General features: G+C 50.3%; 1 protein-coding gene across 3 annotated transcripts in view; it reads right to left on the reverse strand.

The window, feature by feature from the left end:
- ADAMTS10 (ADAM metallopeptidase with thrombospondin type 1 motif 10) overlaps positions 1-20,094 on the reverse strand; it is a 58,619-nt gene that overhangs the window by 27,640 nt on the left and 10,885 nt on the right. For all 3 annotated transcript variants that reach the window (XM_068661337.1, XM_068661336.1, XM_068661338.1), the window contains 4 exons: positions 13,706-14,044; positions 7,668-8,032; positions 2,732-2,891; positions 723-940 (listed from right to left, as the gene is read on the reverse strand). In XM_068661337.1, coding sequence (XP_068517438.1) covers positions 723-940; positions 2,732-2,891; positions 7,668-8,032; positions 13,706-13,793 — 831 coding nt within the window. In that variant the 5' untranslated portion in view covers positions 13,794-14,044. The remainder of the gene's footprint in view (positions 1-722; positions 941-2,731; positions 2,892-7,667; positions 8,033-13,705; positions 14,045-20,094) is intronic.

Genomic DNA, 20,094 nt, shown 5'->3' on the forward strand with positions numbered 1-20,094 from the left:
GACAAAGAACCATCACAGAGGAGCTTTCATAGGTTTGATGGATAACCTCTAAGCCTATCTCACCTCACAGGAGGACTCACAGCATGACATTATTCAGGCTGTTAATGCATCTAGCCTGGTATCCTGTTGCCAGCAATGACCCAAACGTGATGCCGCAGAGGAAGCTCCTCTGCAGTAACCCAGAGACACAGGCAGCGCTGTATGGAAGAACAGGGGGTATTTCTCCTTACCCTTCATGCTGGTCAGACCCCAAGCGTGAGAGCTGACTGTCCTTATGCTTTCCCATGTTTCTCAGTTTGGCTGGCCCCATTTGCAATGCTAATTTGAGATGAGAGATGCTGTTCAAAGAAAGGGCTTTGTTCTCCCAGTCCAGATCTGGCTTGTAGCATGGTCAGACAGGCCAGAGTTTAACACTCTTGAGGTGCCTCCCCCTGTACAACAGAGTCCCTGTAAGCTTTGGAGAATCACTGCTCTGGAGCAGTGGCAGCATGTCAGGATTGCTGCCCAGGAGGAAGCCACTGCAATCCTGAAACAGGTAGATCTTATTTCCACACTGTGCTCCCTTCATCCTACTTGTTGTCTTGCGGGAAAAGCATGTGGTACCCTTTGCCAAACCAAGACATTTGGGGTTCAGAACAGGATTTATTCCAAATTGCTCTGTGCTGATGGGTATATGAGCCCCTGAGGTCTCTCAAGGTTCATGATGTGGTTATAACACTTACAATATTCATGATGGCCAGGATGTACTGCTCTATGTCCCGCCGGCCGTGGTACCCCACCATCATTTTGTCAGCCACCACCAGGGTCTCCACGTAGCGCTCCGTGCTGACGGATCTCTTCAGGGGCAGCTGGCCTCGCTGGCTGTGGTTGCCTGATGGCTTCAGCGGGGAGGGCTTCAGTGTCCGCAGCCACCAGTGCCTCCCTTTCCAGGGCTTCTCATCTGAGGATGGAAAGAGATTTTTCTGTTACCTTCCAGCAGTGTTTCAGCAGCATACAGAGGTGAGAGGTGGACACTATTACGCTCAGTTTCAGTGCTGAGAAGGAAAGGCATTGCAAGGCTTATTATAGCTTATAATTATTATTAATATACACATTAGACCCAGCAGTGGTCCCAGTTTGATGAGCACTTCCTACTGCAGACTAGGGCCATGCCCACTGGTATCCTGCTGCCTGTGTGCCACATGGGAAAGTGTGTGCCCATCCTGCTGCTGCAGGCCAGCACCACCACCTCCAGCATGTGCTTTGCTGCCTCTGCACTGCAGGGCCCTGTCCTCAACTCGTTCATAGGGAAGAACCTGTGGATTTAGATACTACACAGACATAATCTGACAATAAAGCCATTGCAGATCATTTCCTCTTTCCTTTTCCTGCCAGAACCTGAATTTAGGACTTGGCTTTTCCTCCACAGACACAGCTGCAACCTTCAAAGCAGCAGCAGGCTTGTAGGACTTCACTCCAGGCTTCAAGTGCTACCAAACTGACTGTAGAGATGTTCCCAGCAGGGCCAACAGCTCTGGCCCCATGGCCTGGCTCCTGCTGTAGGGCAGGAGAGCTGTCTGGGAAGGTTACAACAACTGCTGCTGCCCTTTGGGGAGGCTGAATCAGCATCCTCTGCTCTGATGCTGATCAGATACCCAGTGAGACTGGGAAGATGGACACAGCACAGCTCCAGCCCTTTGGGATGATCGGAAAGAACCTGTGGTGTGCACTGAGCTGGTTGTGACTGGTCCAACCCATGGGGCGAAGGAACAGGTGTCCTTGCTGGGTTCAGTTGTGCTGTGCTTGTCAGAGAACCATACCTAGCCTGTGGCTGCTATTGCACGGTCTTTCCTTTCCAAGAAGCAACTGGAAACAGGCTGACTTTTGTCTGGAAGCTGGAGAATGTGGCAGAGTCGGGAGAAGGGGAGTCTGTTGGCACAGTGTAACTGGGAGCTGGGACAGGAAGAGCTGGGTCAGGGAAGCTCAGGTTGTCTCCAGACACACTGGCACATCTGGGGACACTGCTTGCTGCTCTGCTCAGAGCAAGCTGGTGGTGCCCTGGTGTTTGCATCCCTTCCAGCAGTGATTCCTCATCTGGTCAAGCATCAGCACTGGGACACTGGATGAACAACTCAAGGGACACACAAACCTGCTACGAGCAACTGGGAACAGCTCTGGTTCTGCAGTCTTGTACTCTAACCCTGTAAAAAGCTAGCTGACCCATGTGCAGAGCCAGGGGATGCCTCTGTAAACCAACGGAACAGCATCGTGTATACACGCAACATTTGGATAGACAGAGAAACTTCGTACATTCACAGGGGCCAGTGATTTCACCCAGGCTCCGGGACACAGACAGATTTCTGGCAAGGACAAGAAGGGCACAGGCGTGTGGGAAAGAAGCTGAGCATGCGTGAACTATGATTTCTCAATACCTTTGAAATTGGCCAAAACCGGGAGGATTTTTGTCAGAACAATAAGAGAGAATTTTTTCTCTATTCCACCCTCTAGTTACAAATCTAAAGGCCCTGCTGTGAAGAAGAGAGTATAAGAGCTTTCCAAAGACCAGGCCACCAGAAATGCTTTGCGTGGGCAGAAGTAAATACATAAATAAAACTTTCTTAAATGCAAGAGCAGATTTTTTTTTTTTTTTTTTTTGCCATAGAGGGCAGTATGGACTTTCACAGTCCCATCTATTGGAACTTTCCCGGCCTGCACTGGGATGGAATGAAGATGTGTTGGTGGGCACAGATACCTAGCACACCGCAGGCTGCATCCATGTGTGGGTACTGGAGAGACGATCGCTTGTACACAACGTGGGGGCTGCCCTTGCCCTCATTCCCTGCGCTGACGTTGGCTCCCGGGCTCAGCGGTTCAATGAAATATTCTTCCTCATCTGCGACTATCACCCCATGCTGTGAAAGGAAAGAGAAGGAAAAGAATAAAACAAGCAGAGAGAAAAATGGGAGACATACTGCTATTTTCTGAAAATGAAATTTCTGATGGTTATCCACTGTATTTCTGGGGACTGACAAACAGCTTAGAGCGTGTGCAGGAATCCTTCCTTTATACACAAACACTGAATCATATGAAGCTATGGACCAGAGCAAACTGAGCCAGCTGCCCATGGATGCCATGCGGCTTCTCTGCTCATTAGAGTCCTCTGAAAATCACAGTCTTTCCTTGCAAAATTAAGTTGTTTCCTATTCCATGACACGCCTTGATCTAACTGAGAGCTGTCTGTGGGATCCTAAGTATCGTATCTTTAAATATCAGCATAACTTAGCATTCAGATCTACCTCCTGTGCTTTTCAACCTCACCAAAGAGCCCTTGGAAGCAGCTCAGGAGCTTTACCACCAGCTAAGAAACTGAGGCATAGAGCTGCAGAGGACTGCAAATGTTCAGAGGCTTTTGAGAAACGTATCAAATCCTCACGACCTAAAATCTCATTTTCAGGGTCAGAACCTTTCTCTGCAGCCTAAAATCTGGTTTGTTCTTCTCAACCAGCACTGCCCTTTTTACACCCCAACTAGCCATTTCAACCAGATGATCTTGTTTCTGCTCCCATTTTGTTGATTTAGCTATTCACATATTTTGTTGTTGTTCTCCCTTGTTTTATTCTGTGACCAAAAGAATCTGGGCTGCAAGCCCAGACTTTGCCCTGTGCAAATGCACCTCCTCGTGAGACCATGACGATTGGCAGGAGAGGGAAATAGCAGGATGAGCAGTCCAATTCACCAGCTGCTTGCAACATGTCTCCTTTGTGGCTGGTCCTATCCTTTCCTATCCTGGCAGCAAGCTTTGCCTCTGGGTAAAAGGTGTGTTCTAGATACCAAGAACCAAGACGATTCTATCAGCTGAACTTCACCAGTGAGCAACTGAGACACAGAAACTGCCTGACTTTGCTCAGGCAGGCCAAGAAGGATCCCAAAGGTATGAGACTCACATCACCTGGCTGTCCTCCCGCTTCTTGTGCGCAAGCATAGGTCTGGGTGGAGAGCCCCCCCGATCCTGCCGTCCACTCTGCACTGATGCTGCCCATTGGATGTCGCAGCCTTTCTACACAACAGCAACAAGAGCCCTGATCTACCAGGGAGGGGCACGGGGAAGCAGGTCTCTGTAAAACATCTTGAGGTCCTTGTGTGGAAGGAACCATCTATGTAACAGTGTTACTGCTGGGCAAGCAGGGGAGAGCCTCTCTGGGGTGGATGCTGCCTCCGTAAGAGGTCTCTCCCCACCTCCCTCCCCGCTACAAAAGCTGAATCGGGGCAGTGTGCACGCAGCGAAGTCCCCATCTCCAGAGTGCCGGGGGATTTCCTCCTGCACCAGGCTCTGTTGCTTTTGGCTCCGCTCCACCTTTTCAAACACAAGCGAGGTACTGTGAGGTTAGCCTGGCGAGGGCTCCGGCGGAAAGCCGAGTGTCGGCCTGCGAAGCCAGCTGGCTGCCGGCTTTGCGGGACGGGGAGAAGGAGGTCACCGCCGGCTTGGGGCAGAGTAGCAGGAGTGGAAAGCACGTCCTGCCTGAAAACCATACACTTCTAGAAAGGGCCCTTCCCAGCTCAAACCTGGAGCCTCTGAGGAGCAACGAGAGGCAGGAGGCTCCACAACCTGCCTGATATCCTGTGGGAACGAAGCTCTGCCGTCACAGGAGTCTGAAAACTCCCCCACCACTGAGCCCAAAACCCAAGCGCTGAGGTCTGGGTGGTGGATGTGACACATGCATATTGAAAGGGGGCGGCAAGAAGCCCTGAGAGAGATCTCTGTGGTTTGTGGGGGAGCTAAGCTGGATATCCTGTCTGTGATTCACCCAGGTCATCTGCAGAGCAAGGATGGTTTATCCTATTAACTTATAACCACACTTAGGAAAGACACAGCTTCATACTGCAGCTCAGCTCTTCCACCTCCTCTTACACACTTTAACAGCTTGACGTCAGCCTCAGCAGTGGGGCCATCTGCCGAGCTCCAAACATCTCATGTTCCCGCTGATTTCAGGAGGGCAATTCAGACGAAAGCAGAGTTTCAGCATAGACACAAAGGGCTGAAAACCCAGTCTTTAAAGCGGCCTTTGATGAGCTCTGACGCAAGAGGTAAGACAGGGACATTTCTCTCCTAAGGCTGTTTATGCCTAGCTGCAATTTTGTTGATGGGAGGACACGAGTCCTTGGGCTCTTGTGCAGCCAGTGGGCTGAAACACAGCTCTGCTTAACTAAGGGCTTCCAGCTCCTGGCCAGGCAAGAGCTTCTCAGGCTGCTCCTGCAGGCTCCAGCTGCTTCATGTTGGGCCCTGCTGGCAGCTCGCAGCTCCGCATGTTTTGGAAAATGGGCCATTTTGCCCTTCGCTTCCGACAAGTTAAGCCTGGGTGACTTCTATCCTGCTCAAGCTGAAGTGCAGCCGCGTGGGTTGCTGCCGGCTGCGTGCCAGGCCAGCTGCGCAGCAGACGTGGAGGGTGGGCGATGTCTGACAGCGCGTGGCCAGGTATCGGCAGCCTAAAGCTGGTGTGTCCTAAGGTGCGTTGCATTTGAAAACAAAGTGGTTTGCAGAGATATGCCTTGCAGATGCAGAAATTGTAAAGGGATGTGGGGAGTAGAAGGGAAGGAGGATAGCTTGAGGCTTGTTACCCGTTCTCGTGCCTTTGTGTTTGACACTTCTCTGGAGTCTTCCGCTTCCCTCTCCTCCACGCACAGGTCACCCCATAACCAGCACTGGCCCCAGCTTGCGTTCATGTAACACCACATTACGCAGCCCCCTTTGCATCATCTGGAGTTAGTCTGTGCAGATGTGGGTTGCAGTGTCCAGTCCCTTGCTGACAGGTGTCAGCACGTACCTGACCTCACGTCCCCTGAGACCCTCTTCTGTCCCGGCCTGTCCCCTGCTAAGCAGACCTGGTGCCTGCCTGAAGGGGCGCAGGCTGGAGGATGGCAGGAGTGGAGCCAGGAGGGCTCATCTGCTTATAATCAGCCAGAGCTCTGCACAGGTCTGCTCAGGGGGCAGGTACAGACCCCACCGCCAACTCCAGCCTCACCTTGGCCAAATTCCTGAGCCTGTTGTCCTCACTAAGCCTGAAGACCCCCCTCCTTGCTGATTCCTGTAGCTCGCCACAGCAAGAGGACAGAGTTCAGGAAAAGGAGAGGTTGCTGGATGACCCCCTGTATCTCTTTGCGCCTGGCTGCTTTTTCCTCCAGACAACCCCTGGTATCTCTCCAGAGCAAAACAGTCTGTGGACTAAAATATCCCAGTGCAAGTGCTGCCAGGTCATTGCTTGCCCTGGACTTGGTGCCCTCTGAAGCATGAGGTAGGCTAAAGCTGGCTATCCTTTCTGGACCAGCAGTGTCCAGCTCACCCTTCAGCTCTTCTTTTCTGAACATCAATAAATCATCCAGGACTTCAGCAGAGGTCCTAAATCTAAACAAAAGGCTAACTTCGGAACCAAGACTTTATGCAGCTCTGAGTTTTGGCTGTGAGATGGAAACATTAGACTCTCTGATATAATGAGTCAGATTCTCATTTCTGTTAATAACCCACAGCACTGTTCTGGCAATGTAATATAACAATAAATCAATGTGAATTTATTCCTGTTTGGAAGCTCTTCCACACTGCTAAGAGGTGGGGCTGTAGCATAAATACAAATTTGGCCTACGGAGTCTTTTTCTACATGTTACTCCTCCAAGAGAGCCATCATCCTTGGGATTCTCTAACGGGGTATGTTTGCTCCATCCCTCCATCTGGCAGGTCTTGAAATGCTCTTTGTGAGCCAGAAATATCAGAAAATCACAGAAAAATAAGGATGGAAGTCCTTAACCTATTCCCAGTGCTGAAAGAGCTAATGAATCATACCTGGAGTATTTTTGAGAGGTATTTGTCTGGCCTACTCTCAAAGATCTCCAACGATGCTGGGGGCCATGCACTCTTCAAGCAACCTAGTTGCGGCTATCCTTAGCACTAATGTCTACCGTTGAGCTTTCCTGCTGATATTTGAGACCATGATGTCTAGTCCTAGCTGTTGGGAACATGCAGAACAGATAATTTCCTCCCTCTCTGGAGGAGCCTTGCTGGTTCTGACGAATGCCATCTTGTCCCCTCCTGATGTTCTCTTTTTCATACTGAAAAACACTGACTAGCTTAGTTTTTCCCCAGAAAACATGTTTTCAGCTCCTGGAATCTGGACAGAAGTGACTAGGAACCCCAGGAATGTATCTGCAGTTACAAGGATCTGAATGCACTTTTGACATTTTTGGTCATGCAGTGAAATTTCTGCCCTCCCGTGCTTCTTCCTCACTAACACATACGATATGTTTTATATCTTTTGCTGTTGCTGTTGGAAGTGGACTGGAGAGTTCTGTAAGAGCTGGAGTAATGGTCTAGAGCCTGGATTATCCCATTCCAGTTAAAATCAATGGAAAAACTCTCACTGACTTTGGTAGAAACTGGACTACAGTCCCAACATGGATCAGGAACTCCTATAAATGTAATGAGGGGACATGGCCTTCACCCTCAGCTGACTTTTGATGTCACTGTGCAATATTCTAGTTTGACACCAACAGGCCTTTCCCACCACCGCGGATCCATCTGCTTGGACCCAAACCAGGTTGCATTTCTACGGCACAGATCAAAGAAGCTGCAATCTGCTCTGCTTTATAGGCAGCTTTCGTTGTTAGTAGTGCCCTTGGCTGTGCAAAATTCAGGAACTCACCAGTCCATTGCAGTTGCTGATGGCGACCTTTGAGTTCAGGTACTGATCCTGCAGGTGGCCCGCATAGTGGCAATCCTCGTGGAAATCATGTTGCCAGTCCACACCATCTCTCTTCCAGTATTCAACAGTGAAGTGCTCAGCCAGCAGGTTGGAGTGCAGTGTCAGGTTGAGAAGGAACTGGGTTCGATGGGCAGAGACTTTGTAGAAAACCTGCTGCTCAGATGGCTCGTAGGGCAAGGAGCCCAGACTGCGCCGAGGGCGTTGCTTCAGCTGGCTCCTCATGTCAAAGGTGAGGAAGTCCCCGTTTTGGTCCACTTGTATGGGGAACGCAATTTCATAGTGATCGAGGCTGGAGAGGAACTCCTCTGGGGAGGAAAAGCAAACACAGGAGGAGTGACATTCTGCAAACAGTCAGAGCAAAACAACCAGCAGCTTCAGCACAGAGCCAGTTGTGCCTGAGCACCAGCGCAGTGACAGCCAGGGCAGGGCAGGCAGCATCTTGACCCAGGGAATCCTGCAACCCAGCCATCATGCTGCCAGCATTCCCAGCTCACTTCTGTGAGCAAGCACACAGCTCACGCTGACAACAAAATGCACATCAGCAGGCCACCAGCTCACTGCTCAGCCCCCTGCAACCCTCCAGCACTCATCTGCCCTGTGTGGACCTGGATTAGCCAGGTGGCTTCCTGCCAGCCTGACAGACTGACCGAGCTCACTTGTGACTGCTTGCAACAGACATCTCTGAAAGCGAAGATGGGCAGAAGGACAAAGGGCCTCTAATTACTGCACAATGAGGATGTGCTACCTGTATTCCCTGTTCTGTTCAGGCTGCATGATCCTTGGGGTATTCTTGAAGGCCTTCAGCCTACAGAACTTAATATTCTGGTGATGAAGAGAAACAGACTGGTCCAAGGGGCTGTTCAGGACAGACAAATTCTGGCTCCAGACCTGGACTGTCCCTCATCTCTCCATTTCCAGTGGGCAGAGGGACTCCAGCCTGTACAGAGCCATGCTCAGTGGTTTGGAGGGTTATTTCTGACTGGATATGTTCAGTAACAAAGTTAACACTAAGTTAACTTAAAGTAACTTAATGCATACCTGAACACAGAAGGGACAATTTCTCAGGAGATGACAGTCTTGCTAAGAAATTGTGGGGTTCTTTAGAGTATCTGCAACTGCCACATGGACCTGTTTACCCTGCATTTTGATAACTTACATAATATCAACCCTACACTAGCCTCTTGGATCGTGCATTTATTAATGTCTTAGGTATGAGACGTCCTTTAAAGAGGCAGCAAGACAATGTCTTTGCAATCAAAGTAACAAAAAGGTAACCAGAATTCCCCAGCTGTGCTAAAAAGGTAGCAAGAGAAGGAGTCAGACATCCCAACTCACCAGCCAGGCATCTGTTTATTGCCCCACCCTGCCTTCCCAGCTCACCAGCCTGGTGCTCTTTATACTATTGGTTTGGCTTAGCACCTCCTCTTGGGGCACTTGAGCTTTTGAGGCTGTCTCATACCACTTAGGAAATGTACTCTGACAAGGTCACTGTCCAAAACGTCTGACTGTGCTCGCAAAGCAACACAACGCTTTTGGCTGTCAAAGAAATTGGCACTCTGCAACCTCTACAGAAATCTCATGTTTTAAAAGCAAAATGTCACAGGGATTGTCAGAGTGGATCTGATCAGTGGTCTAGCCGTCTCTGTGTGCCTCAGTACTGGAGGTTTTAGCAGAAGATGAAAAAAAAATAAAATACAGCGGACAGGACAGCTCCCCCCATCATATTGTTTTCTTCTTAACCCCAATGGCTGGAGGTTTGCTCATGGAGTTGGAGAGGATTTACCCTCTTCATGCTGGAAGAATGTTGCTGTGCTTCCTGCATCCTATGCGTAGCTGTTTCCTAAGCAAACAGGGGAGGCCAGGCTGCTCCAGGGTGGCTGCTTTTTGCCTGGCTCCACAGCACCCATCTTCAAAGCCTTCCCAGCCATCACAAATTTGGACTCCAAATTATACTCTCACCACATGGCAGCACTGGAAAGTTTCCTTTTCCTCTAGTGTGTTTTCCAGTGTGGGAGTTTGACCGAGTGGTTTCCTTGGCCACGACTAATGGGACAGTCCTTCCCACCAGCTGGGTTTAGGGGTTAGCTCCCAACCTTCCAAACCATAAGCACTTCTGGCACCTCTCCCTTGGCTCAATGAGCCAGAAGTAATTATTATTTTTTTTTAACTTCCTGTGCTCCAGCTTCCCCTGCATCACACTGCCTCATGTGTGATGCAGCAGGGCAAACAAGTGTGACTACTTGCACTTAAGCAATGACTTCAGGCTTGGAAAAAATTGCTATCAGAAGTGTTTTGTTTTTCTTTTTTCCTTTCTGCAGTTCATGTGGGCTGCAAAATAGTGACTTGGAAGGAGGTTTGTGCACCCAGCATCTAGAAGAGGGCCTGGGACCCTGGGCGGCAGTCTCTGATCCTGACCTGCAAGATACATCCAGGAGGGAAGAGTGTCCAGGGCCTGGGGTCAGGCTGTGTGTGAGAGCCTGCTCTTGCTGCAGTGCAGGCCGCTGTGCATCCTCAGGGATGTCACCCTGGAAACTGAGGCACAGGAAGAGCAAGCTGAGAGTAGTGCCTTGCATCACACAAATGTTTTATGAATGGATCCTTTAGAGTAGGGATGCCAAAAATAAGGAAGATAAACTTTTAACACAAGGAAGAAGACAGTGTCTTCATCCAGCATTACATCTGGCTCCTTCCTCTCCTCTAAAAAAAGTAAGATTAGACAAGGCTCTAAGAGATTAGTATCTCTTTACTCCCTAAGCTTGTGTACTCATTTCATGTCCATCCAACAGCATCACAGATGTTCCCTAACTCCCTCATTTACTCATCCCTGCCTTGGTCATGCCACTCCCCCATACTACGGATCACACTAGGAGCTCCCAACATCAGTAACGGCACTATTTTGCCCTTCCTTCCACCCAGAAAAGCCATCACGTTCCCTCTGCCCCCTCAGCCACTCCATACTGTAATAATAGATCTTGGCTTGAAATGTGTCGTGTTGCATCCACTCTATTAGATGGGTTTGCACTGGTGATAAGCAGCCTGGTGTTTCCAGATAGCTGTCGCACTGCTTCAAAGAGATACTATAAAAAGCCTTTCTGCAGGAAAAGCTGCCCAGAGCTGGGCACCCAGGGAGCAAGGGAGAGAGCTGGGAAGCTGAAACTTTTTTTTTGGGGGGAAGAAGGGGAATGAAAGGCACCTCACTGCACCACCTCCTAATGGAAAGGGAGCATACATCTATAGGGGCAAGAACAGCACAGAAGGGAAAGGCAGGCAGAAAAGGAAGCAAGAGCCCGGAGATGGTAGGGGATAAGCTGAACAAAAAGAAGAGAAGGAAGGTGAAGGCCAAGGAGGGAGGATCTTGTTCCCTCCTTGTACATTCTCATCACTGCCTCTGTCATTACAGAGCCACTTAAAGGATGAAAAGGAAGCAGATGTTTGCTCTTGTCTTGTCAGAGGAGCCCCAGCTGCAGCTCAGACAATTCACAGAGGATGGCTGGGGAAAACACTATGGGACTCGGTGGCTTCAAGCTGCCCTGGCACTGTGGCAGCCTTGACACATCTTCCATGGGTGCATTGATTCGTAAGTGAGCCAGGAGCAGTGACATTAGCCTCATTTAATGTTCTACAAAACAGAGAATGTATAATCTATCACTAAGATTAAACTAAGGCACTAGAAGAAAATTTCCTTTTGATTAAATACCATTCAGCAACAGCAGGTATGTGCTGAATCCTTGCTCAATTGTTTCAGCTGCAATTCTCTGTGCTGTTAAAAACCACAGCCTGAGTTTACACAAGATGTTGTTTAACTTCTGAATCTTGTTACATCTCTGCTGACACGGAGAGGCCTTCAACATTGGGCTGCTGTTTCCCACATACATAATTACAGCTTATGACTGTAATACCTTAATCTTTTTCCTGCACAAAATAAATACACTGAGCTGGAGTTTGCACATGGGGGACATGAATCCTGCTCCATTGCTAACTCGATGGATTGCCTGGGCAACTCTTTCTAGCCAAAAATCGGTGGCTTGTTGAAAACAAGCTTTTATCCTCCGTGCCTCCAACTACTATGAGAAGATAACATTATTTCACCCTCTTGAAAGGGTGTTGTGAGGATTATGTATTTACTGCCTCAGCAGCACAGAGAGAAGTGCTGAGTATCATTAGCAGCCTGACACCAATGGTTCAGGATGCAGGGAGCCTAAAAAAGCTCTCTGACAGCGAGAGGGGCCCATGGGGAAGCCTGGCCCATGGGGCTGGGCAGTAGCTGGACTTCACCAGGGTGGCGGTTGGACCCAATGATCTCCTGGGGTACTTTCCAACCCCTACAATTCTGTGATTCAAGCTTTGGCTTGACTGCTGCCTGCCCTCCCCTATGGCACTGCACTCCCAGCGGCATCAGGGGCCGAGCCTTGTCCACTGCCCGGTCTGGGATCTAGGACAGCGCAGACATATTAAGTGTCATTTCAGTGAGCCCATGGGTTCAGACTGAGGTGTATTAACAAACAGTTCAGGGACTTGTGAGTGAAAGAGGATTTCAGCTGCTGTGAGTCAGGATGGAGGCGATCTGGCAGCTAAGTCCTCGTCAAAGCGTCGCTAGCGCAGTGAGCGCGGCAGTGCAGATGGAGGGAGGTGCGAACTGATGGATGCAGGAGGCCCAGAACAGTCACAACAGGCACTGCCAGAGGCTTTGGCTAGAAGGACCAGAAACCGTGTTTGTTTCAGATTAAAGAAAATCTGCCTGTGTAATGTTGCACGTTGCACAGCGCCTGCACAGCACACAGCTCTGTGTTTGACTGCCTCTCATTTCACCCAGACCAAGTTGCAATATGATAGTGCTGCAGATTTAGCAACAAGATGGTGCTCAGACCCGGACAGTACGTGGCTTTGGGTTGCTTTTGTTCCTCTTTCCAGTTTGGCTTCACAAGACAACCCACAGCCACTGTAACTACAGCCTGATGACACTGTACTATGCAACGGCCTCAGACTACCACTGGCTCTGGCTCTGCTGCAGTTAACCTGGGCACATGCAGGATTTCAGAATTATGGTTGTGCATTGATATTGCTGAGGTATTAACACCTTGTACGGATAAATGTCTAACTTTGCAGCTCTTTCTGCTTTTCCCTCTTACCTCTAGCTCCTGATGGTAGTGTTCATATTGTCTCTTCAGAAATGGTTACAAAAGCTAGTTAGTATTAAACAATTTAATTACACTGTTAGTATTAAGCAATTTAATTACACTTTAATTAAAGCTACCAACATGCAGGAGAACCATATTCCGCTTTCCTTGTGATAACTTGTGTTATCTGTATTAAAAACTTGTGTTAAAATCTGTGTTAAAACACAAGCTATCTGTTTAAACACAGACCCAACAGAAAGATGCAGATGTAAGACAGGTATAAAACATTTATGCCAGAACGGATTTGAATGTTTGCTAACAGTATCACTTACAGAAATACGTGTGCACAAACTCAAACTACTCCTCCAGCAGCAAGTACCTGTCCAGGCCCATAGCTGTGTCCAATGTTTCTACCTCCAGCAGAGACCTCTGTCCCTGCACATGCAGGGGACCACTTGCAAGCGCACACAGACCTCTTACGCATAGCAAAGTCTCTGCTCATGCAAAGGTGCACTGCTCCAGATGCCTGGAAGGGGAGCCTCCTCCATTGCTACCACAGGCCCTTCTGCCTCCTGAGCCTGTACGTGGCTCTAATCTTACACAGACCCTACTGCTTGGTCTCCTGCAAAAAGTCAAGGAGCGTAATGTCTGAGAGCAAAGCACATGCCTTCCTCACAGGCCAAAGGAAAACACCTGCAAGTTCAGCAGTAGGCGTTCTGCTGCAGCACACTGAGCAGAGGTCAGGGTGCCTCCACCCACTCCCCAGCACGTCACCCTAATGCCTCCCCTGGGGCCAGCACTAGGGCTTTCTGCTCCAGCTGATGGAAGCAGATCCAGTCCCCTCCCCACAGCAATCCCTACCTTGTGACTGGAACGTGTAACCCAGAAAGTTGCAGAGGGCTGCGGTAAAGATGACTGTCCACGTGAGAAGCCTCCAAGCGATTGCCATAGTTAGCGACGCTTGTCTCAGTGCAGGGAGTATTGTGGCAGCTGGAAGGGCGCTGTCCCAACATGTCTCTCTCTCGGCCACCGCTTATGTAGAGACAGGAGTCCTCAGTTCCTCCACAGGCATCCTCAGCCACTCCGCGTGCTCCCCAAAGCAGTGAAGCCAATAGTGTCTTTGCAGTGCGCTGTGCTCAGGCCGGTGCAATGGTGTCAACATGGGCTAATTGGAATCAAAGGTTCTCAGTGGCATTGCCCCTGTGGAAGAAAGGGTGACAAATGAACAGGAGAGGAGGGGAGAGGGGAAACAGGATGGAGTAGAAGGATGCATGGGGTAAAACAGTGTGTGGATGAACAAGGAAAACCAGGACCTAGAGAAGGGAAGAACAAGCATACAAGAGATGGAAAGAAATTAAAAGGAAGGGGAGAAAAGGATGTGAAGAAAATGCGAATTCAGCTAACTGAGCCAGATTGCGACATCAGAAAGTCACAGTACGTTGTGCACCCCCGCACTCTGCCAGGGGTGAACTCTGTCACAGTGCAGCCCTGTGCTGCTCCGGCAGCCTGAATTGGGATTGGAGCTGGTGTACACCTCACAATGCAGGAGGAAAGGAGGCTTGGAATAAATGGGAACACTTTGTCCCGCTGATGATGCCACAAGGAAGAACAAACAGTTACCGGATCTGTTACCTGATTTCTTAAAAAGGAAAATATGAAATGAAAGCATTCAGGGTGGTAGCAAGTGGTGATCTAGAAATTCTATTTCAATTTCCCTGGCTTTAAAGTACACTTTAGGGATCACCACTGCACTGAGAAAAGAGCACTTGCCCTCTGACAATACTGGCTAAACCTAAAGAAGCGACTCAAAACAATGAACCCATTCAGTGAACTCACCATTACCCTAAGCTCTATCCACAAATGGATTATGAGATTGTATCCATTGTATCCAATTGTATTTGTTATTTAAAATGATTTGCTAATTGCTTCAGTGAAAGATTTTTGGCTTGCAGATAATTTCCCCTCAGTTTGAGGCAATTATACAAAACTCACATAGTGCTGGAGAGTTGCATAAAGCTGAGGTTTTTTGTTTCTATCCAGCGATTAGATGATGTATGCAATGAACATGGCACATATCTACCGCCTGGAGAATCCCAAGTATCTGAAGAGCAATGCTGTGCTTGGGAGAAGCCCTGTATCAAAATGCAGACGTTCCCACAGAAGAACTACGGCGGTGTCATGGCTAAGCCCATACCGATGTCTGACCAGATCGGTACCGCAGCTACAGCTCACGCGGCTCCACAGCAGCACCTGGGGCTTGAGCACTGCAGGGTGAGGAGGGGACACTCTGGAGCTCACGGAAGATGTGCTTGGGAATGTGCGTGATGCTCGGCCAGAGGATGGTGGTTTTTGCAAAGGTGTCAACAGGGATGGCCTGTGTGTGGTCTTTAAACACTGGGAATAATGTTATGAACCAGCACCCCACTCTGCTCTTGCATGTTTAGAAAAGCAAAGGCGAGCTACTAGCTAGGCTGCAGGGCAGGGGAGACCCATCCCTCCTCACTCCTGCCACGGACCCCTTCACCTCCCGTCCTCAGAGGAGTCTGCAACTTATTTCTAGTTCTGTTCTCCTGTCTTGACTATGCAGTTGGCATTATTTGGGCTGCAGAGGCTTGGAGTAACACAAATTGCAAGCCAGAATACACAGGTGAGGCATGGTAAGAAATCAGAGGTGATTCCTGCCCCAATATTAATCAAAAGGAATCTATCCTAATGGTATTTCCCTGCCAGACAAAAAATGTTGTGAGGATTAACTGTGTGTCTTTAAAACACACTTTTGAGCTCCATAATTTAAGCATTAAGATTTTTAACTGTTTATTTAAAGTTTATTTAACTGTTTATTATTATTTTAACTGTTTATTTACAGTTTATTTACAGATTTTTAACTGTTTATTTACAGTTAAAAATGGTCAAAGACTATCAGTGATATCAGGTTGGTCTCCCCAGCCACATGCCAGGTTGGCTTCTGCAAAGTCCAGAGCAGGACACCCCCAGCAGCTGCCCCAAAGACTGCGCACACCATCAGCAGCCATAAGAAACAAGTACTTGACTGGAGAACAACCCTGTAAGGCTAAGGCCTCATCTCATGCTGCTCTGCTCAGCAGCAATGGTACACGGAAGCAGGAAGTGGAGGCAGGAGGGCTGGCAGGACTTTCTACCATCTGCCACCACGACACAGGGATGCCAAGAGCAGTACAGCCCCAAGACCACAGTCACCCAGTGCAGGCTGTCCACCGTGCCACCTCCTGGCTGTGCTGCAGAGGGCAAAGCGAGGGCAGCAGCTGTGCATAGCTAAGCACCACAGACTGGCTTGTCCTCATTCCCTGCAGGGCTGCAGAGAGTGAACCAAGAAAGGCAGAGTCGAAACTAAAGCCCAGCGTGCTGCGGCACTCTCCTAAGTCAGCATTTTTCAGAATCTATTAAAGCTTGAGATTCCAGCTTTCAATTTCTGTCACAGCTCCAAGGTCTGCGGACAGAAAGCCGCTCAGCTGAAGTATATTTTCTCCTGCGCTTTACACTACTAATTTTTCGTGTTTTTCAGCTGTTGAATCAGCTTCCTCAAGGATGTCATTATTTCCTGTCCTTCCTCCTCTCCACGACCCCGAACAACAGCAGCAGGCTCTCCTCCCCTCTGCCTGCCTTGTGGCAGCCCCAGGCCCTGAGAGCTGGGAGGGAGCTGCCGGTGCCAAGAGCCCGCAGCCCCCTGACCTCGGGGAAGGAGCTCTGGTCCGAGCGCCACATGTTAGGAATTACAGCTGCAAAGTTCCCGTAAGCTGCCGCGGGGGAAGGGCCCCAGCTCTGATTCCTGCACATGGCAAGGGGAGCACGGCCCCTCTCCAGCAGCGCTTGACTTGCAAGGCTCCAACGAGCCCGTATCATGCAAGACAGACCAGAAACACAGGGAAGGCCGAGGGCTCCACAGCTTCTTCACCATGCACAAAGTTTTCCATAACCTCAGTTTTCACATTTCGCCTCCCGAAGGGCAGTGGTCAGCAGGCGCAGACACTCTTGGGGACCCCAGGGTCCTGCGGGACGGACCGGCTGCGGCTGAGGGAGGCCCAGGGTATGGGGTGACCTCTCCCGGTCTCGTGCCTCCCTCGCTTGGGCCGGTTGTGATTTGCTCCTTCCCGAGGAATTCGTTGTCCTTGGCAGGAGCCCCGCGAGCGGCTGACGCTCCCTGCTCCCAGCGCCAAGGTGGCTTCGCTGTGTGAACCCGTGGGCTGAGCCGCCTGCACGAGGAGGCTGCTGCCTGCCCCGCTCTGCGGGAGCGGCAGGGACAGCGGGAGCACAGAGCCGGGCTGACGAGGACCACGGAGAAGTGATGCCACGCGAGCTCGCGGCTGGACTCAAGGTTTCCTCTTCCGACACTGAAAACACTCAAGAAGGGGGGAGGAGAGGGGTAAAATTCAAGCTGGAATAAAGAAAAGAGAAAAAAGAAAAACAGATGACAACTGTTACTAATTTCAACATCAGGGCTGCAGACAGAATTCCCTGAAAGCCTGGCTTTTTGGCTGGTGAGGCAGCTTTATGGGAAGGTAATAGGAAGCAGATGGGCCCTGGCCGGGGCCAAGAGGAAGGTTCAAGGTGCCTCCTAGTGCAGAGAAGAGGAATTTAAATGCTTTTAAAGATGCAGGACCCAGCGGGTTCCAGGTTTCTCATCCAACTTTTGCAAATTATGAGCTCAGGTGTCCTTTTCCCTTTTTGAGAGAGAAATAAATACAAACACAGCTCTCTGCTTCCAGCATGTCCCGGTGGGAGGAAATACTTGTGATGCGCCCCCCTCCCTGCCCTGGCCCTTCCACCGACACATCCTCCCCGATGTGCAGCGTCAGCTGCCGCGAACAGTGAGAGCAGAGCTGCGGCAGCACAGCTTCACCCAGCAGAGCAGTTCTGGGCTCTGCTATTAGCGATGCTGTTAACAAATGAATGAAAGTAGTTGGCCTGGTCCTGTGTCCTTGCAGCAGCTGGCTGTGGCAATGACACCAGGGCACAGCCTTCAGAGAGGGACAGCCTGGGGGGTGAGGGCCGGTGCAGGATTTATGTGACTTGGCTGTTACTTACATCTTGCACCACCTTGGACAATGCGCTTTAAGCTGAAACCACTCAGATCCCCAGGCACCCACCATCCCTGAAACCTGGTGCTCTTGTGGATGTGGCCTTTCTGCTGTAAAATGGGACTACCGGCACTTCCTAGCTGCACCAGGGTCACGATGCCACGTCCCACAGCACAACCCCTCCCAACGGCCAGCACACCAAGCCAATGTGTCAGACATCCCATGGGGGGCAGCTGCCTGGCCGCAGTGCACAGCCCCACACATGTAGAGACCTCTCAGGATTGCTTACCACTCTCAGAGACCCACTGCTCCATGCTGCAAACCTCGCAGTGTCTGTAGCTCACAGAGACTGATCCTAAAACGGCCATGTTTTCTGTAAAAATTTTTCACCTTTTCACCTGCTCTTGTTGCTTCACAGAGGCCCACAAGTTTTGGCTGGAAATCCTTGGCTGAAATCTGCTTCACAAATACTGCTGCAGGGCAGGAGGATAACTCCGTGTGGTCTCCATGGACTGTCCCGGTTCCAGCCCACGTGCTTTGCTCAGGGGACATGACCTCAACTCACAAACTGCCACATCCCTGCCACTGCCTGACCTGCGGAACTGAGCACTGCTGGGGACAAGGCAACAGAGGCACCCAGACCGATAGCTCCATCTCCAGATGTGTACAAGAGCGAGCATGCGCAGGTGGCAGATAAAGTGCAAGTGTTGAGGAAATTGTTTAACTGGGGACTGGAATGCCTTAGAAGCCCTGGTGAGCTTTGCCAGGCAGCCATGTCTGGGTCTCCTTTCTGCTGACCCTCTTTTCATAGTTGACCCTGCAGCAATCCCAATTTACCAGAAAGGAACGCACCCCAAGATCTCTCCCTGTGCCAAAATCCTGTGCTGGGATTCTCATCTTTCACTTTATCCCCATGTTGCGTGGTTGGCTGCTCTGCAAGCAGCTGCCAGCCCCTCACCAGGAGGCCAGGACCCCCTCCGTGACTGCAGGGACCTTCATTGGAGGCAACCTGGGTGCAGGGCAGAGTGAAACGGGTGATTTGTGGGGGTGACTCTGGTGTGAGCAGCACCTGCTGGGGCCATTCCAGAGAGCAGAGCACAAGCAGTCAGTGCCGACACCAACATCTCCTCCTTGTGACCCAAGGAAGCCAGCAAAAAGCCACCCAGGTGACCCAGGTCAGGCTTTTCAGCATAAGAAAACAAGGGCAGATGGCTCCAGAAAGAGATAGAAAAAACACTTTCCCAGATGCAGTGCCATGCAGTGCCTTCAAAGAAAATTATCTGCCTTCTTGCACATGCAGCCAAGCCTATCAAACACCAACTTTTACGCAGCAAATCTGCACGCCTAATTCAACGACTTCTTGGTCCAGACTGGAGGAAAGGACAACGTTTGCCAGTCACTACTGCAGAAAGCAATCAGAGCTTAGCCCTCACAGCCAGGCACAGCCAGGTCCGCTCACACTGTACAGCCAAAGGGGACATCTCCTTCCTCTCACCCCACTCCCTCCTGGCTCCTCTTTCCCATCCGTGGTCATATGGAGGGGAAGCAAAGGGAGCAGGAAACAAGAAAAGCCACGGGTGACAGGACTACCTCCTTTCCCTATAAACTACTCCTAAATCACCTCTCATCATTGCTATCTCCCCTTCTCATCTCCTCAGGCTCTGCACACCCCAAAACTTTCGAAACAGGCGGGTTCCTCCCTCCCGGCACCAGGATGCAAAATGCAGCTGCATGTTTGCTCCTGGCCGGGGGCTGCTGGCCCTACTGCACTGCCCTGGGGCGGGTGCTTCAGGTGGGCACAGTTATCTCCCCAGCACTCAGCAGGTTCCTGCACATTCCTTAGGACAGAGCAAACTGTTGCTCCCCCTCTGCCTGCCGCATGTCCTCCAGCAGGAGATGAGGGGCCAAAGGTTCCCAAGACCTCCCAGCTGTGAACAGGAGACTGTCCTGATAGGATCTGGAGGGACTGCTCAGTTGAAAACAACCTGATTTGCAGATGGCAGAACTCTTTTTGCAGCCAGCCTGACAGCATGACAGGGCTTCCAGTGGGAAGTCATTTCTCGTCTCTAGAATAAAGTTATGGGTTAAAAACAGAAAATTCAGCATTAGCTACATGCCAGCTCACTGCTAGGACCATGGGCTGAGGAATGAGAAAAATGGGTTAAAGTCACAGATCTGCAGAAGTGAAAACAAGAG

The sequence above is a fragment of the Anas acuta genome, chromosome 26 (assembly GCF_963932015.1).
Source record: "Anas acuta chromosome 26, bAnaAcu1.1, whole genome shotgun sequence".
Lineage (NCBI taxonomy): Eukaryota > Metazoa > Chordata > Aves > Anseriformes > Anatidae > Anas > Anas acuta.